Source organism: Diadema antillarum, unplaced genomic scaffold, assembly GCF_040938485.1.
Source record: "Diadema antillarum isolate AM-2024a unplaced genomic scaffold, OU_Dant_1.0 seq00000512_RagTag, whole genome shotgun sequence".
Taxonomy (NCBI): Eukaryota; Metazoa; Echinodermata; class Echinoidea; order Diadematoida; family Diadematidae; genus Diadema; species Diadema antillarum.
The window spans coordinates 3,178,213-3,197,296 of record NW_027271466.1 but is presented as its reverse complement, the minus strand read 5'-3'; the positions used below and the strand labels follow the sequence as shown (position 1 = coordinate 3,197,296).

Below are 19,084 nucleotides of genomic sequence, written 5' to 3'. Positions count from 1 at the left end.
AATTATAGAGAAAATTGTTTATAAAAGACTATTTTCTTTTTCAAATAAAAATGAAATTCTTATTCCGAATCAATTCGGATTTAGGAAAAATCATTCTACAGATTACGCTATTACTCAACTTTGTGATAAGATAATTGAAGCTTTTATCAATAAGGAACATAAATTGTTGGAGTTTGTATGCACCTTAGTATTTAATATCTAAAACCAAGGGTGGGCATTACAATTGTGTTTGCTCTTTATTTTTCAGCAAATTTTTAGATTTGGATTGCTGGGGAAAATATAAAGGTCCCAATTCTGAGAAGAAATGAACGGGTTAATCAATATTCTGCCCACTACGTTGTTGAGATGCAATGATGGTATTAAAAAAGATACATAATCATAATCATTTTTTTTCTTTTATATATAATGCTTGTACCATACAAAGCAAGCCTACACTTTTGGTGCAGAAGGCGAATCTTTGAAATCTTAGCAAGGAAAATTTTTCATAGTTTGGAAGAATATGGTGGAATTGTTGTATCCCCCGAACAGAGTTCGGAGGATACTATGGATTTAGTTTCGTCGCACCGCGTCCGCCGCTGCCGCAGCAGCAGCAGCTGCGTTTCTTCTCCGATCATGTTCAAATTTGGCGTGAAGGGGTATTATGGTCAGACAAAGAAGCCTATTGTTTTTGGTGATGGCGCCCTCGCCTGTTCATTATAGTGAAATGAAGATGCCCATGTTGTTTTGGGTGGTGACGCCCACGCTTGCTCCGTCTTTATACATGAAAAGGTAAATTTTACAGGGTCTGCTTGTGTGCGACGCTGCCTTTTTTCTTGACCGATTTTTTTTTCAAATTTGGTATGTATATAAATGTATCATAGTCAAATCTATACACCTATACCTATTTGGATTTTGTTGTATCCTGCAACAGTTGCCATATCATACAAAATTCTGGCCTAAAAAGTACTCCAAATCGAGTATGGGAGAATGGTTCGGGGGAAACATGTGCTCGATTGTGAGTGATCTAGTCTAAACAAGCGGAATTTCATTTAATTCTCAATACGATAAAAGGAATTCCCAATTATTCAATCAGTCATTCAATCAATTATCTAATAATAAGTCAACACACACACATGTGAATATATGTGACCCTGCACCTCAAAACCATCAAACAGTCGCCAGACATGAATTTTTAGTTAAGACCATATTCTGAAAGAGCAGACTTTAAGCTTTAAAATGATGTATAACTCAAATCAAATGGACTCTCCTAACCTATCTAAATATTGGAAAGAAAGCACAAACTCAGGAAAAGTTTGAACTGAGAAAAGAGGCTCTGAAGTACAGTGTCTATTCAAGCGCTTAATCTTTACCAAACCGTGCTGGCTGTGCGATGAATGGGACAAAAAAACAGGAAGTAAACCACCAGAGTAACAACAATGAAGGGATTATTAGATTAAACTGAAATTGAGCATGCCTCATTAACACATTCTGTCCATAATTAATGCCAACTTTCAAAGCAGTAGAATTATCCTTTCAAAAGTTATTAGAGTTGAAAGTGAAGAGTGTGGACAAGGTTTTTCAGAAATGAAAAAGGGATTCTAAATTAAGACACACCTAATCACACTATTCTACCAAAAAATGTTCGAGATAAACTGCTAAAAAAACACTTTCCTGCCCGTTTTATGATACCAAATTTTTGCATAATGTAAAAGAAGAACCGCTCTTTCAGAAAATATGAAAAAGTCAAGTTCGACTAGGTTGACCCATTTCACTTATTTTCAGTCCTCACGCAAAATCAGTGCGTGCGATTTTATGTTCGTTTTGAGGTGCACAGTCACATATGTATTTCATATATATTATATACAATGTATATATGTCTATTATATTATGTATACACACACACACACACACACACATATATATATATATATATATATATATATATATATATATATATATATATATATAATATAGATATATGTATATATTCATATAATAAGGGTAATTTCATAAATATGTTATTACCCAACAAGATTCATATTTTCACATTAGAAAATTGGCATTTTGTTGAACGTAAGTTAAACATCCACATTATCCACATTTAGTAAGTCCCTTCAACTGTGAATGAAAACGAATTTTGTGAACTGATAGCATATTAAATATCAGCGTACGAGGGGAAAACACATTGTTCCGTGTATAAGCGGGACACCGTGGTCCGCGAGGAAGCTTTAATTTTGTCATATCGATACCTTATTTTACGCAAGTAAGATGTATTTTTGTTTCAATATAACTGGTAATTTTGAAATAAAAAAAGAATCAACTACAGGCTTTACACTATTCAAAGAACCACACAATCCCACTTTTGGTCCAGGAAAAAGATTCACCAAGTTTTCCCGCGTAAGCGGGACACCAAATACATGCATTCATTTTGTACTGTTTCAATTAACATTGACAATTGTGTTTGATACTACAATGCATTGAAAACAAAAAGAAAAACGCCTATTCATTTTAAAACAGGCAGGTTAGGTGCAATTATCATGTAGTAAAACACACAGAAAAAAATGAGCTATCAATGTGCACATGATATTTAGCGACACATCAAAGCCACCTGTAAAGATTACAATTGGTCATACTTCTTTGCTGTTTTTTTTTCTCTCCAATGTTCTATCAAAATATTAGAGAAATGTGACCCTGCACCTCAAATCAAAGAAAAAGTCGCCAGACATGAATTTCTAGTTCAGACCATATTCTGAAAGAGTTAAGTTTTAAAATGATGTATAACTCAAATCAAATGGACTCTCCTAACCTATCTAAATATTGGAAAGAAAGCACAAACTCAGGAAAAGTGTGAACTGAGAAAAGAGGCTCTGAAGTACAGTGTCTATTCAAGCGCTTAATCTTTACCAAACCGTGCTGGCTGTGCGATGAATGGGACAAAAAACAAAGTAAACCACCAGAGTAACAACAATGAAGGGATTATCACATTAAATTGAAATTAAGCATGCCTCATTAACACATTCTGTCCATAATTAATGCCAACTTTCAAAGCAGTAGCACTATCCTTTCAAAAGTTGTTAGAGTTGAAAGTGAAGAGTGTGGACAAGGTTTTTCAGAAATGAAAAAGGGATTCTAAAGACACACCTAATCACAATATTCTACCAAAAATGTTCGAGATAAACTGCTAAAAAAAAAACACTTTCCTGCCCGTTTTATTATACCAAATTTTAGCATAATGTAAAAGAAGACCCGCTCTTTCAGAAAATATGAAAAAGTCAAGTTCGACTAAGTTGACCCATTTCACTTATTTTCAGTCCTCACGCAAAATCAGTGTGTGCGACTTTAAGTTCGTTTTGAGGTGCACGGTCACAAATAGAGTGTATGTGAACCCACCAAAATAGCAACAAACAGTCCTACATTGGTGCTTAACATGGATTCCTCGTGTAAGCAATTTCCAAGACACCAAGTCATTCACAAAGTACTTAATTCTTGAGATTCCCTTGCGCATTGAAAAGGAAACATTGCATCTGTTGATACATGACTGTTGTTTGAAATATAGTATTCCAAAATTGCTTGTCGTCTTTCATTTTTGAGCCATTAAAAGGGGTATCTCAATGAGCGGCGAATGTTTGCAAGCGGATCGAATTCTAGGCAATTCTAGGGTTCTTGAACAGTTGCATTCAAATTCGTAAACAATTGCAATCCAATTCGAAAACCGTTTTTATTGTCGTTAGCGGTTTTACTTGTTGCAAAGAAATTTTAATTTGGTTTGATTTGATTTAATTTGACTTGATTTGATTTATTGGTTTCTGTATCATCATTGTACATCATGTACAAACATAGATATAATAATATATATAAGTATTTTCCTGTCCATTGCCTGTGTACAATGTACAGCAAAAGTACAACAAAACATACAACAATGAATAATACAGAGGGGCTACAGCATAAGCGTAGCTTGATATGCGTGCAGCCCCCGTAGCATAGCATAATATTATAATATGCATCGGAAGGAGAATAGGACGGAGGGATGACTAGCATAGAGAAAGGATAGTTGAAAGGAGATAGGGAAAGGAGATGTTTGTCTGCTTTCACTAAAGGTTTATACAAAGTAAAGTCACCAGTATCACTGATTGGCAAGACATGACAAAATATTTCCTCACCGAGGTACAGGTGGACAGTTGATACAGGTCATGGTCGGTTACATAATCATCATTACATAATAGATTAATTGCGTCAATATTTCTACGAAAGAATTTTGTGTATAATACATTAACAATGACGATGGAATTACTGATATTCAGATAACAACATTGTTTTTACAGCCTTCCTAAAAGAATACATGGACTTTAAACTTCGAATTTCAGAAGGAAGAGAATTCCAAACATCGGGTCCGGTGTGTCTGACAGATTTCAGAGCCATCACTGTTTTGGGATTATACAAGTGAAACTTATCAGATTGTCTTGTTGGATAAGAATGTATGTCCTTGTTTATTTGAAATAGTGAGTAAAAAGAAGGTGGCAACTAACCATTATGTAAGCGAAACATGAAAAGTGAGTTTTGCAGAAAATTAATGCCATTTACCTTAAGTGTTCTTAATTCAGCGAATAAAGGAACCGAATGGTCTCGATAACCTGAGTTGGTGCATATACGTATAGCTTTCTTTTGCAAAAGTAATATACTATTAATATGGCTTTTTGAAGTTGTCCATACAATGTTGCAATAAGAAATGTATGATAATATCAACGAATTATATAACATAAACAAAATATTCTGAGGGACATAATACTTTAGCTTCTGAAGTATACCAACATTACGAGATACTTTATCAGAAATACATCGTACATGAACGTTCCATTTCATATTTTCATTTATATATATTCCGAGGAATTTAATACTCTCTTTTTGTTCCAATAGTACACCATCCACCATAATATTTAAATGTTGCACTTCATTGTTGTGCTTCTTGTTATAGAAATACATAAAATTTGTCTTTTTCAGATTAAGTGATAATCTATTACTCTTAAGCCACATAGATAATTTCGGTAATTCAGTATTGAGAGTTCTTAAGAGCGAATGAAAATCAGAATTGGAACAAAATACATTAATGTCATCAGCAAGCATGATATATTGCAGTGACTTAGATGAGTTTGAAATATCATTTACATGCACTAGAAATAATAGCGGTCCCAATATGGATCCTTGTGGGACTCCACATTGTATAGGTAATACTTCAGAGTTAACAGATTCCTAGTACACATATTGCTTTCTATTTGACAAGTAATCTTTAAACCGTTCAAGTGGAATGCCACGAATACCATAAGACTGCAATTTACGTATGAGGATAGTGTTGTCAAGAGTGTCGAATGCCTTGCTTAGGTCCATGAAAACACCGATGACATGTTTTTGTTCAGCTAAGGCAGTCGACACTCTATCGTATAATTGGGTTAGTGCCTTATCTGTTGAATGAAATTTCCTGAAACCATACTGGTCTTGGTTTATTGCGTCAAAAAATCCACAATCTGTTATATACAAGCCTTTCTACTACCTTAGAAATATTAGGAAGAATAGAAATAGGACGGTAATTTGATAAAAAAGAAGAGTCATCTGTTTTATATATTGGAATAACTTTAGCAATTTTACATGCATTCGGAAATATACCAGTTGAGAGTGACAAATAAGGGTGTCAGTATACTACCAATAATCTGTTTTAAGAGATAAGTGCTCATTTCATCATGACCAGTTGCTTAACTTAATTTTAATGAGTAAACAGTGTCAAGAATCTCACTATAATGTGTTGGTTCAAAAAATAAGGAATTATTATTTGACGCACCTATACTGCGAAAAGTCAGTTTGTGTGGGATCTATTTTTGAAGCTTGACTAGGACCTATATCAACAAAATACTCATTGAAACAACATGCTACATCCCTAGGGTTAGAGAGTGTTTGACCGTCACGCATAATTTGAAATGTTCACATATTCTTTTGCTTACCAATAACATTATTAATACCTTTCCAAGTGGCTGACATATTTCCAGTAGCATTTTGAAAGGCTTCTGTATAAAACATCACACGGGAAAGCCTTATAATTTTAAATTTTTTAAATTTTAATCATGTTTAAAAGTTCTTTGGGATAAGAAAAACTATTAACGACAATGAAAACTGTTTGCGAATTTGATTGCAATTGTTTACGATTGTTTATTGTTTACGATCACAAACATTCGCCGCTCATTGAGATGCCCCTTTAAATAGATTTTTATCCACGCATAAGCGGTACTTTGTGGTGGACAATTTTGTTTGCCTTCGAAAAGTAAGATACTTGCCTGAATAACACTAGTTAAGAGCGCTTGTAGAGCTTGCACTTTCTAAGCAATGACACGATGATACCAATATAGGGAGAGTGTGTTTCCTTTTCATGATGTTATATATATATATATATATATATATATATATATATACATATATATCATGCTTTTATATACATTGTATATTACACAGAAAATACACAAGTATACACCAGTGGTTATGAATAATGATTATGTTCAATAGCCAAATCTGTAATTAGCATTGGAGTGTACGGGAATAAAAAACATGAAAAAACAATAGCCTATGTCTCTTACGTACCCTGCACAGATGGATTCTTTATGTCGTTCTTTCTAAGACGCTGTAAGGACACCCTTGTTTGTTTATAGAAATGTGCTTCTCGGAAATAAGGACTCGAGACAATGATTATATTAAATATATATATATATATATATATATATATATATATATATATCTTCTTTTGCAGTTTCGCTGGTGTTATACGAATGTACAATAGACCAAAAAATAGACCAAAGTATTTTCTTATTATGCTTATCAAAGCACACTACAGGTATATATATATATATATATATATATATATATATATATATATATATTGGTACTGTGAGATCAACTTGCGTGGAGAATAGTTTACTTCAATAACAAATAATTTCATGACGCAATAAGTTGATATTATTCTGCTAGATATGATGAATTTTTGAATATAGAATAGATGGACTCATTGTATACTCTACAGGCCCGTAGCTAGGGGGGGGGGGGTGCGTCGGGTGCGTACGCACCCCCCCCCCCCCCAAAAAAAAAAAAATCTGAAAGGTCCACTTTTTCATAATAACGGTTTTTAGCAATTCTCAAGATAACAATCCAAATAAATATAAAGACACATTATGCTACGTAAATGTGGAAGAGTACGTTTAACAATGTTAGAAATAATTGTACGAAACCCTTTTGTTGTATGAACCATCGGATCGTCCCCATGCACACAAACACAAATGTTATGTATCAATTTGTGCGAGCTATTATTATATTGGCACTGCATGCCATGGTATGGCCTTTGGCGCGTGTGACCGGTGTTTTTTTTCCACTGGCCGCCCGAGTACGTGCGATTCGTGTATGACATTGAGGTTGACACTTGCATTTTTTCACAGGAACAGAGGTAAGTGGATGAAAATCTAATAGCCTCAAGTTTACATATATGATAAAAATTAAAGAAATTTCCTCGAAATTACTATAATCGAAAACCTTAGACATTTTATATCTACGTCTCACAAAGATATAGTAGGAAAAGCCTGAATATTGCAAGAGCTCCGGAGTAAAAACAGTCAGTGAAAACCCCTATGTATATGATAGAATTGTGAGAGCGTTAGACTGCATTGTGACGCATCGTTATTTAATCTACATTCTTTATTGATATATTTTCATGAATATCTCAGGTAATGAGTCGGATTGGATTACAATTCTCACTTACAGCTTTGTAGAAGTCTGAGTCAACAGTATCACACTGTACTTCAAGACTATTATAGTACAAACGATTTCTTGAGCCTGCACCGTTTCAGGCTCTGTTCTGGATACGGCGGTAGAAACTCATTCTTTTTTGTTGTTTATTTTATCATTATTTACTAATCTCTTTTCTGACTTACAGGTAGCGGATTTCTTTGCAGGCCAAATTCGGAAATGTAGTGTTGATTATTACTTATACATTTTCTCATGTTGTGACAGTTCTATTGGTTCTCATTTTAAAGTGAGCCAAAACCTAAGAACATTTTCACTTATAATTTCCAAAGAGTATTATGCAGGCACGCAAACTCATTTTAGTTGTATTTCATCTAAATGTAATGGGTAAGAGGGTATGAGAGAGAATGGAAAGTGCTGAGCTATGAAGTAAAATGATAAAGTAAAAAGTTTGTCAGATAGTATTACAAAAGAAACTCATTCTTTTTTGTTTGTTTATTTTATCATTATTTACTTATCTCTCTTCTAACTTAATGGTAGTGGATCTCTTTGCAGCCCAAATTCGAAAATGCCTAGAGACAGCTAGTAACCAAATATGCTACTATAATTTAATAAATAAGAAATAACCATTCCAGTATGTATCTTAGTGTGCACAGTAAGACAGATCAAATCAAATAGGAAAACATCTGAGCACTAAGCCTGAGGTCTGAATTTGCACTCACCTTCTTCCAATGGCTAACGGATGTTTAATTTTTGAATTTCACTGACCTCCAAATTTCACAAAGAAAACCTTCTTAGCATGATGGTTAATATGACATTTGACTGATATTGGAGATGTTTGCGAATCGGATCTGCTACCTTTAATATTATTAAATCTAAAATGATTATTTGAAAGTTCGGAAATGCTGGAAATATCCTACCACATGGAGGCAAAATATAAATGGTTCACGTTTACAATTCATTTTGTTTTAAAAATTTTCTTATTTATTTTCGTTTTTGACAAACTCGCATACCAACGGCTGATATACTGTATAGTAAAGTGAATGTTTCATCTTCCAAACAGCATCCAATGGGATGGAAAACTCCAACTGAAAGGTGGACACCGTGACCATACTCGCCAAAGAAAACGCGTAATATGGGTCTTTTTTTCTCGCGGATTAGATGGAAAGTGTGATGTACGAGCGTACATAATCAAAGGGTATCAAAAAGGCCGAAATTTGGGAAAATGGTATATTGTTCAATCATGATGAAGTACTTCTTTAGGGTGCAGGAAACATTTAAGGAATACTTGTTTTTAAGGCCCGAAAAAATCATATGATCATTACTCGTTTAGGGGCCATTTTGAAAGTCCATGTATGAGCATGGTGTCCACCTTTTAATTGTCGCTACCCCTCCCGGGACAGTATCAAAGGACCGTTTTGTTAATTAACGCAATCCCCCCTTCCTTTAAAAATCCTGGCTTCAGGCCTGCTAACGCGGGTATACAATAGAAAAAATAAAAGTTAAAACAACACCAGGAAAATCACTATTCTCAATTTTGCGGCGCGCTACGCGCGCAGAGTCTCGAACACAATTAAACTTTGCAACTTCCTGGCAAAATGAGTTTTTACTATTTCCTAGATGAAATACCGTAACGCGATTGCATGCAACAGACAAAAATACAAATTTCCTCGAGACTTTAAAAACGTCATTAAAACAGTCAAAATTCACAATTTGCGGCGCGCTTCGCGCGCAAATTCTTATACAACTTTTGTATTTCGGTCGTCCAAAGAATATATATATATATATATATATATATATATATATAATTGTGTGTGTGTGTGTGTGTGTGTGTGTGTCATCATTGGTATTGGTACCGAAGGTCCGTTTTTTTAGTGACCGCACCCCCCTTGAAAAATCCTGGCTACGGGCCTGCTCTACCACTTTGAATTTCGTTGCTGTAATGTTTCACGTGTTTCTTAATGTGACACAATCTATGACATTAAAAAAATCATATATTGATATGCAGTGAACACGTTTATTTCCCACGTAAAAAGAAATTGTATGAAACATGAAGCAAAGACATAAAAAGAATAAACAAACGATTGAACTGAAAGAATGTAAATACAATCCAATCACCAAAGAGATTATAAGTAATAACACAATATTTCTTAATGTTTTCGTATCATAGACTTCCCGCCCTTTTGAAATGGCTGCAACCACTTTCTTTCACGAATAGTGGCATAAGCCTGCAAAGTTAATGTTAGACCCTCCTTAGGAAAAAGCAATAACAAATGTTGCCAGTAATTGAAGACTACACTTATACATATCCAATATAATTATATACTTACTCCGTGATAAAGGAGAGAAAAAAAAAATAAAACATTTTCCCAAAGAGTTAGAAAGATATAAGCAGACCTACTCAATAATCAAAGAAGCTCAAACTGAAGTTTAAATCGTGTAAGCAATTCATTTTGAAAACGAGGAAGGGGTCGATGGTGAGGTAAATGTGACATGCTTAAGACGAGTCAATTTTTTTCTTCCCAGGGAACTATAATGTGCATGTGGAAATATCCATGAGCGTGGGATAAGCTCCAACTATAGAACATGACGACCATGTAAAGTATTGTACCTTTTGTTTAACAGAGTGGTTAAAGTCTGATTGATCGACAAAAGTAATCATCATTTGACAACCCGTATCACAGACATGTTCGAATCGATAAACATGCATGCACATTTGAACATATGATTCCTTCATTTTACGTAATTAATCAATTGCGCGTATTTGTTGACTAAAATGTTCACATCAGTTTAAATTTTGAAAGGCACGTCGAAGAATCTCATATAATTAAGTACCAAACAACGTATCATATGACTACTTAAATAACTGGCATGTAGAACAAATGCTTTACAATAAATAGGCATGCACTCATACCATGTTTTCCAGGAGATAATTGTTTTAACGAGTAGCATGTTTATGTTTACAACCAAGTCTGTTGATTATGCAGCGATATTTACCTTCATTGCCTATCACAATGAAAGCCTGTTCAACTCTTGTTATTTCTTCAGGATATGAAATAATAATGTTTTGGGTTAATCGAATTCAGAGTCTACCCATTGACTTTAATGCTTGTCTGTTGTGTTTTATTTGTTTTGTTTGTTTTTGTTGTTGTTGTTGTTGTGTTTTTTCAAATAAGGAAGGAATACACACATATATTTCGAACATAACATTAGTAGACGCAAATGCTATATATACTATAATTATTAAAAAGTATTTCCAGAGAAAATCGTAAAGATAACAATTGACAATAATAATCTGGCTGCAAAACGCTTCATTTAAAATGATATATCATTACGATAAGCAATATATAGACAAAACAAAGAAAAGGAAAGATGTGCGGTAATAGATTTCGGAATTATGTATTTGTAGAAAAGAAAAGCAGGAAACCGCGATCACAAAGCAGCTGCTTGACATGGATTGAGGCCTCGGGGTAAGATTTGAAATTAAGTGAGACTTTAATAAATATGAGGGACGTGTTTACGAGATAAAAATATATAATCAACTTCAAAATATCGTCACAATTGATGTATGAAAAGATGAGAAAAGAAGTAAAGAAAAAACAAAAATTGGTTTTAATTGTATTTGTTTTGACGGCGCTAGTGTCTGAAGTTTGAAAGTGAATAAGTAAATTATCATTATTAGACTTTGCTGAGATGAGTGCTGTGCTGTGCTGTGCAGGACGTGTATAGCAGTTAATGATTCAGGTCGTGTTTCTGCACAGACGGCATTGTACATTCGAAACCTGACGAGAAATACACCCCGTAAAGATACACCATAACTGCGTAGACCTACAAGCGTCAAAGTGCAAGTTCTATCGGGGGAAAAATGGAGTTTTGGAAAATGTGTTTTTGTGTCCTTATATTACGCACTTTGTATTCCCACATCACCAACATATTTTATTGCGATAGGTCTCTATCCGACTTTACTCTCATACCGACCCAAATATTGAGTATTGTTTTTAGGCGGTATAATTTTCAGTAGTATACAGGTAGATATGTAAACCCATCACCGCTATACTAGAATATTCAAGCAAAATATCCCAAACACAAGGCCAAGAGTATTTAGGACGAATATCTCTTAATCTTTACATAATTAGTATTCTCCATGTGACATAAGCATGGATGAAAGTGAACGGGTGTTCCAAAGATGAATATAAAGACGTGTTCAATATGAGTACATCAGTTCCGTAGTCCATTGGATAGTTCCGTCAGATATGTAACCTCGTCAATTCCGGTGATATGCAAGGCAGCTTCATTTTAGATGTCATAGTAGTAGGAAATGAGAAAGAGAAGACGTATAAACTATTGCGAGACCCGGTTGAGACTTATCAAAAACAATCAAAACCAAACTAAAGAAATCACCGAATATTTCTTTCCAGATTTTGAAAATGATTACAATGACTGTAGAATGCTTGATAAAATATTGCAAACTTACAGTATTCTCTGTCCCTGAAGTTTGATCGCTTCATCATAATTTCATGGAAATTAGCTACATCTCATGTATACCATATAAACGAGGCAAATCAGCCCTAGTGTCCTATACCTGGACAAGCTTTTAGCGGTTATACCAGAGTCCTCTAATCGACATTTCGTGATAAAAATGGACCGAAAAACATAACACATTGCAAGACGACGTGCTCTTTTAATGCATCTTATGGCTAATATCCCAGACTTACAGTCTGTAAAGGATATTAATCTTTGAATACTATTATCACTAGTTAGGAATATCATATTTATCATCCTTTTCGCAGGGGCATCTACTATTGTGTATGTCATGGACAAGCACAATCTCTCACTGACCTCTCCTAGCGTTCTAGAGCAGCTCCGAGCAGCTCAAACCGCAAACTGCAGCTACTGTAACAAAATTTTGGAAGAATGCGGACGTAGCGGGCGACTACAGCGGTCGGAAGAAGGTTGGTGACTTCCGTATTTGCGTCGGTGTTTCCTTTGAATAGCTGTCAAATATGAGACGAATTTCACTTCATTATAATACCCATACGCGATTTGCTTGATTTCTTTTGATGTTGATTAGTAAGCATAACGACTATCGTTCACCTAACAGTGTCACTGAGATTCCGAAGAGTGATCATGGAAGTACATTGTATCAATCATTGAACCGTGTAGAGCCTTGCAGGTATAGTGGAGTTGAAAACATCTTAAATAGCTCAAATTTGATGGAGGTTTAACTTGGTCAGCTGGCATTCTAATTAATCGCAATTAATTTTTGGCATTGTATCGGATCCTTCTAACCACAACAAATGGACAATACGGGTTAAAGTTGTGGCTCATCAGGAATTACAATTGTAACGTTAACGAAACTACGCTGACCCCTGACCAGTCCACTCTTGTGGTCATGCTTCTAACTGATGTCTGCACTGTCCACTTATCAATTGGCAAATCCGAAGTCATGGCACTTTTTTTCAAAGAGTTATGATATTTTACTTTCACACTTTTCTCTCATCACTTCCCAGTCGTGGAAATGCCTATCTTTTATTTATCCTTTCTAGGAAACTGCAGCACTACTAGCTAGCTATCCGTAGATTAATTTATTATGTAAAACATCATCATTAAAGGTTTAGTGGCGTTTGGCCTATGAGACTGAGGGGTTCTCGCCCACAATGTAATCACTGCATATTCATGAAGCATACCTGGGTCAGATGCGAATAACAAGAAACAGTTCTATTCAGCGGGTGTTCCTGCCTCTTTCCCCTTAAAGTAACAAAATTGCAATAACGAGATCTGTGACGGATGGACCGACATACGGTCCATCCAAATCAAAATATAGTGTCAGCTGTACCTTTCGGGACGAAGGCATTATCAATCACATATAAAAATGAAAATATTGCTACAAACCTTGGGTTTATCCTTCATCCCAACAACGTCTTCGAAACTCGATGCGCCGTCTCTCTTGTACTGGATGCGGAATCTCTTCACCCACTCTTCGCCGTCAGGGTATCGACCCTGGGTGATAACTCCCTCGATAAGATGGTCAGTCCCAAGGTCTGCCTGTACCCATGGCGAATTATCACTATACTCTGGGCTCCAAGCACCTCTGCGTCCGTCACCTAATACGAATCGACGGTTGTTGGGGGTCCTTATTAATATCTCAGCTGTTACTTGAAACACTTGGAGGATGTGATACAATATAAGCAATTTATTGCCACAAAATACCTCAACTGCGCTTACATGTACAGGGATACGGGATTAGGGAATAAAAATGAGAAAGTATAAGCTTGATTTCTCTTATCTTTTTTCACATCCCATGATTCCCAATTTGAATATAATATCCAGAATCATATCTTAAACGCAAGTATGATTGAGGATGTAAAACACATTTTAAATGGTTATTACGTATGTTGCTTTTATGGTTTCTATTCTTTATTAGGAAGAATGTGTGATAGCGAAATGCCCTATTTCTCCCTCCCCCCCCCCCCCCCGAATGTAAAACACTGGTTGTATGTAATTGACGTATGAGATGCCCGTAAAATAGCTGTAAAGTTATTAGTGCCCTTGAATCGAGTGAAAGTACCCATACTGCGAGAACTGTATGGAATATTTTCATGTTCGTAATTTATCAAGAACAGGAAAAAAATTAAAGCGAACGAATAAGTTGCCCTCTGTTAGTCTTCTTTTCCTTTTTTACGAGGCCTGTTTTAAAATAATAATTCTATTCAATTCAATTCAAAATTTATTTCATTTTTCGATAGAAAAATCTACATTTCATTTCATGTAACAGGCCTGTATGATAGTAACAGAGAAAAAGGTAAACAGAACATTTTAGGATGGAAAGACTACACAATAATTGAGGAAATTAAATATACATCAGTATTAATCTATGACAGGCGACGTATTTTAAATCAATCCTTGATTGCCAGTCCATAGAGGACGCGACGGTGGGGAAGTCAAGTCGACTAAAAATACGTCTAGTAAGAAACCTCCGAATAGAGGCGTGGAACCGGGCGTGGCAATGCAGTTGCCAGTCTCCAATATCGAAGTTTCATTGGCTGAGCACCAATGTCAATCGAAATACATCGCAGAGCCCAAAGGAATTCTAGTCTACTCTCCTAGGTATCATACAGATTGTCTTACAGTAAAAATAGATAAGAAATCGTGAAATTCAGAGGAGTTGACCTTGACCTTTGACCCATGACCCCTACATTCACTACATATTCACTGCCAGTTAATAGTGCGTGTGTAATGTACTAAGTTCCATGAAGATATCTTGAACCATTTGTGAGATATGGAGAAAAAGTGAAATGTTAACATTATCACTTGAACTTTGACCTTTGACCTCGCGACGCAAAACTCTCTCTGGAGAGTCTTCATTTGGTAGTTCATGTACACGCAAAGTTTCAAGAAAATACCTTCAGACATTGCGTAGATATGGGGGAAATAGTGAAATTGTGTGCATTTGACCATGACCTTTTGACCTTTGCCTTTGAGCATGTGTGCCCAAAAATTGATAGGCATAACTTCATCAACTCATACATGTGCATGTCAAGTTTCATTATGATACCTCAAGCGGTTCTTTAGTTACGTTGTTCACAAAATTGATTACGGACGGACTGACTGACAACCCGAAAACAATGCTTTCGGCGATACTTCATGGGGGAGGCATAAAAAAAAAAATCACCATTACCGAGACACAACCCTTTTTTGAACCCAATTCCATTACATAAGGTGACGAAGACAGTTTCGTCAAGAATATTGACACTTTTGTCAGAATTGCACCAATCTCAATATGCGATACACTGTAGTAATAAACTCGATGCCATTTTGTTGTCTACCTGACACGAGATCTATATAATTGGATGTTGCGGTTCTGGACATGCGTTTTAAATACAAGGACAAGTTGTTCATAAAATATTACGGTTACAAAGCCAATTCTACCATAAATATGTTTTGTAAAATGAATTGCACTGTAAGTCGTTATATTACGTTTCTCAATGTGCGATATCTAGAGTTTCTTCAAAGAAATAATCAGTGTAATTGGGTTAGAATTTTTTGATATGAATTTTCCGACGAAATAACTTTCCCAGAATATGGCGAAGTAAAGTAGTAAATTGTCATAGCTCAGAGGATGTAGGGTTCTGAATGAGCAATAACAAAAGATAATCTCCATTCCATAAATCATTTCATTAACGTGTCGAATTGACATTTCCCATTGGGTAGTAGAAGGCCAGTTTTAGACGTTCGAGAGCAGGCGGCAGACGTGGCGAAAGCAGTTTCGCCCTTGAAACATTAATATTAATATCAGATTTACACTCTTCCTAATGGGCGATGGTAGCAAAATAATAATGTCCAATCAACATGAAATTTATGTTACGGATCTGACGTCACCGTTTTTACCGTTCTCTTGTCTTATCTATTTGATTCCTCTGACCCATAACACATGTCTCTTGGTGGAAACTTCTTGATATCGCACATTTAGAAACATGCAATAATTAACTCGTATGACAAGTTAAAGTACTTGAGCACATTCTGGACCAAATCAATTTCGTAATGGTTGTCACCTTTTATTCACAACCTTCTCATGTATTTTAGACTTCTAATCCAACGCATATTTCTCCCAGATAAAACCTCTTGATATTGCACATAAGCAGAGTGGTATAACGAGTTGATACATTACTTAAGCATATTCTTGAGGGAATTATTTTTTTCACCGTTTCCACCCTTTTTGATGCCCTTATTTACAACTTTCTTACGCGCTTAAAGCCCTTAGACCGAAGGACATATCTCATGGAGGAAACTGCGTGATATCGCACATTAACAAGCATGCAGTTCTTAGCAAGGTGGTATGAGTTCTTGCATCTCCCAGCCATATTTAGGCCGGAATGATTTTTTTTTTTTTTTTTTTTTTTGGGGGGGGGAGCCCTTAGGTGGCCTCTTGTAATAATTGTTTCTATTTATACGTCATGCATGGCTCATCAAAATGATGTCATAGATGACTATGGGAGCACACAGCGGAGAAGGAGAAATTGTTCATGTTTCCATTAACAATGCAATAATATTTGCAAATTGTACGACTGTATTTCAGTTCGCCAGTGAGTGTATGGGGTGTTTGTGTATTTTCCACATCTCCCCCCCCCCCCCCCTCTCTCTCTTTCTATCTCTTTCTCTTGTGTATGTGCCTGTTTTCGTTCAATTTTTACTGCGTAATATCATACCTTTTGTTATTGATATTCAATTTAATTCAAATTTTCTTTCATTTTTCGAAGAGAACAAACATTTCTTTTTTTTTTTGGTAAGAGAGAATAAGGCTGCATAATTAAAACTAAGTAAATTGAGAAAAAATATAATTGTGGAACCTTGGAGTAATAATAACAAAATATTACAGCCTTCGGTTTCTAAAAGAAGTCATTTCATTTTCGGAATTTGAACTTTATTTCGTTTTCGGATTAACAATCTTTCAAATACCTTCGACAACGAAAATGAAAGAACACAGTAATAATAAAATCCTGTCAAGAAAAATGGGAAGAGTTTATTTCTGACAGAAGTAAAGAAATAAGCCAGTATCAACGTAATCAACAATAGCTTTCGTCTAAACGAGATGTTTCTGGTGAAAACGGTGCCAGATGCTTCAGTTGAGCCACACGGATCTTGACTGGCGCTTTGGACTCAATCATAGATTTTGCGTGTTGCGCCCCACTTTCCTATAACATGTCGTTTTTGTGCATCATCCACATACTGGTTGGTGTTATTCAATCTAGCTTCACATTTTTCTGCATAGGCATGCATTCCGAATGGACAGATTGAAGAGATGTCCTCATCTACATAATTATTTGTGTGGGAAATGTTAATCAGCATCGACTTCCCTTTACTAGTATACCTGTACCGCCATCATTAAGTCTTCTGTAAGACTGGCGTCTCGTAATTTCGTGATTGCAAAGAATGCACAATATTCCCCCTGGTCTTTGGCTTTTCAGGAATCGTTTAGTGTCGCAGATCCTCTCCTTCCCCTTTCACAGGAAATGTACCACGGACGGGTTTTCCTGTGACAGTGTGATCACACGAAATGCCTGTTTAATGCAGATGGTGCTTGGCAATAGAAATTGTTATCTTGACGGCAGATTTTATTAATGTTTAGCAAATATCTTGATAAATGTAATATGAAAATATAGAGTATTTCAAAGTGAAAAAAAATACCGATGGGAAAACTCATAAATTACACTTTCAAAACTGACTTTCACAGTGAATATCTCGTAACAGTGAGAGGTTTGCATTCGGCAGTAATTTTAGGGTAGTTTCCTCATGCAGAACCCTCATGAATGTTTTCAAATGCATTTAGTTGCATTGACTGCTATCATACCTCAAAATGAATGGGAAAGAATGACAAAATACTACAATAATGTGAAAGAGACAGGGGAATTCTATTTTTACTGAAAGACAATTTTTATTAGACCTGATTATAGGAGAGTAGACTAGGATTCCTTTGGGCTCTGCAAAATGATTTGAGTGACATTGGTGCTCAGCCAATGAAACTTCGATATTGGAGACTGGCAACTGTATTGCCACGCCCGGTTCCACGCCTCTATTCTTACTAGACGTATTTTTAGTCGACTAGACTTCCACACCGTCGCGCCCTCTATTGACTGGCAATCAAGGACAGATTTAGGCTAAAAATACGTCGCCCGCTAGACTACGTCATTGTAAGACAAGGTTCGTGTCGACTTTGTGGGATTTGTACAATAAATATTATTCACTTTAGTAAGAAAATTTTTACACTTTATTAGAGTCAACTTGTGACAAAAAATAAATGAACGTTCGACTGTTTTTAACGGGTGGAGAGGGGAGGGGGTGGAGGAGAGTGTGGTGTATGCGTTGTTCACTTACCGGCTGGCTGATTTAGTCGGGCACGGGTTGCGCAGTCTTTGTACTGGTAACAGGAACTGGCGGATAAGCGGTCGTCAGGAATACGTCCGTCTTCCATTCCCAATTTTTGGGGAATAACCGCGTTTACTGCACCAACATTCATAAAATTGGACACACAGCTATAACAACCTTCACATAAAAGTAAAATTAACAGTAAGGACATCATTTTCATATCATTTGGATTCAAAATTGCGATATTTAGGTATGTAAAGTAGATCTGTCCGGGTTGGATGGTGTGTTTATAAGCATTTGGCTTGGGATTCAGCGCATGCGACTGTTATAGTAAATTGGGTTTCCGGGTCGGTCTTCTGTCGGTGCTGGAGGTGCGTAGCCATAGTGGTATTTTGTTTTATTTGTGTATATGGGGCCTATGGGATTGTGTGTATGTGTGTGCGTGTGTGTGTGGGTGTGTGTGTGTGTGTGT

The 19,084-nt window shown here is 35.9% G+C and overlaps 1 protein-coding gene across 1 annotated transcript; it reads right to left on the bottom strand.

The window, feature by feature from the left end:
- Nucleotides 1-12,593: 12,593 nt before the first annotated feature.
- On the bottom strand, nt 12,594-18,718 carry LOC139734179 (retinoschisin-like). Its single transcript, XM_071644982.1, has 3 exons — nt 18,622-18,718; nt 13,642-13,853; nt 12,594-12,743 (listed from the first exon to the last, which is right to left on the bottom strand). Exons 1-3 carry the CDS (start codon nt 18,716-18,718, stop codon nt 12,594-12,596), a joined length of 459 nt encoding a protein of 152 aa, XP_071501083.1.
- Nucleotides 18,719-19,084: the final 366 nt, after the last annotated feature.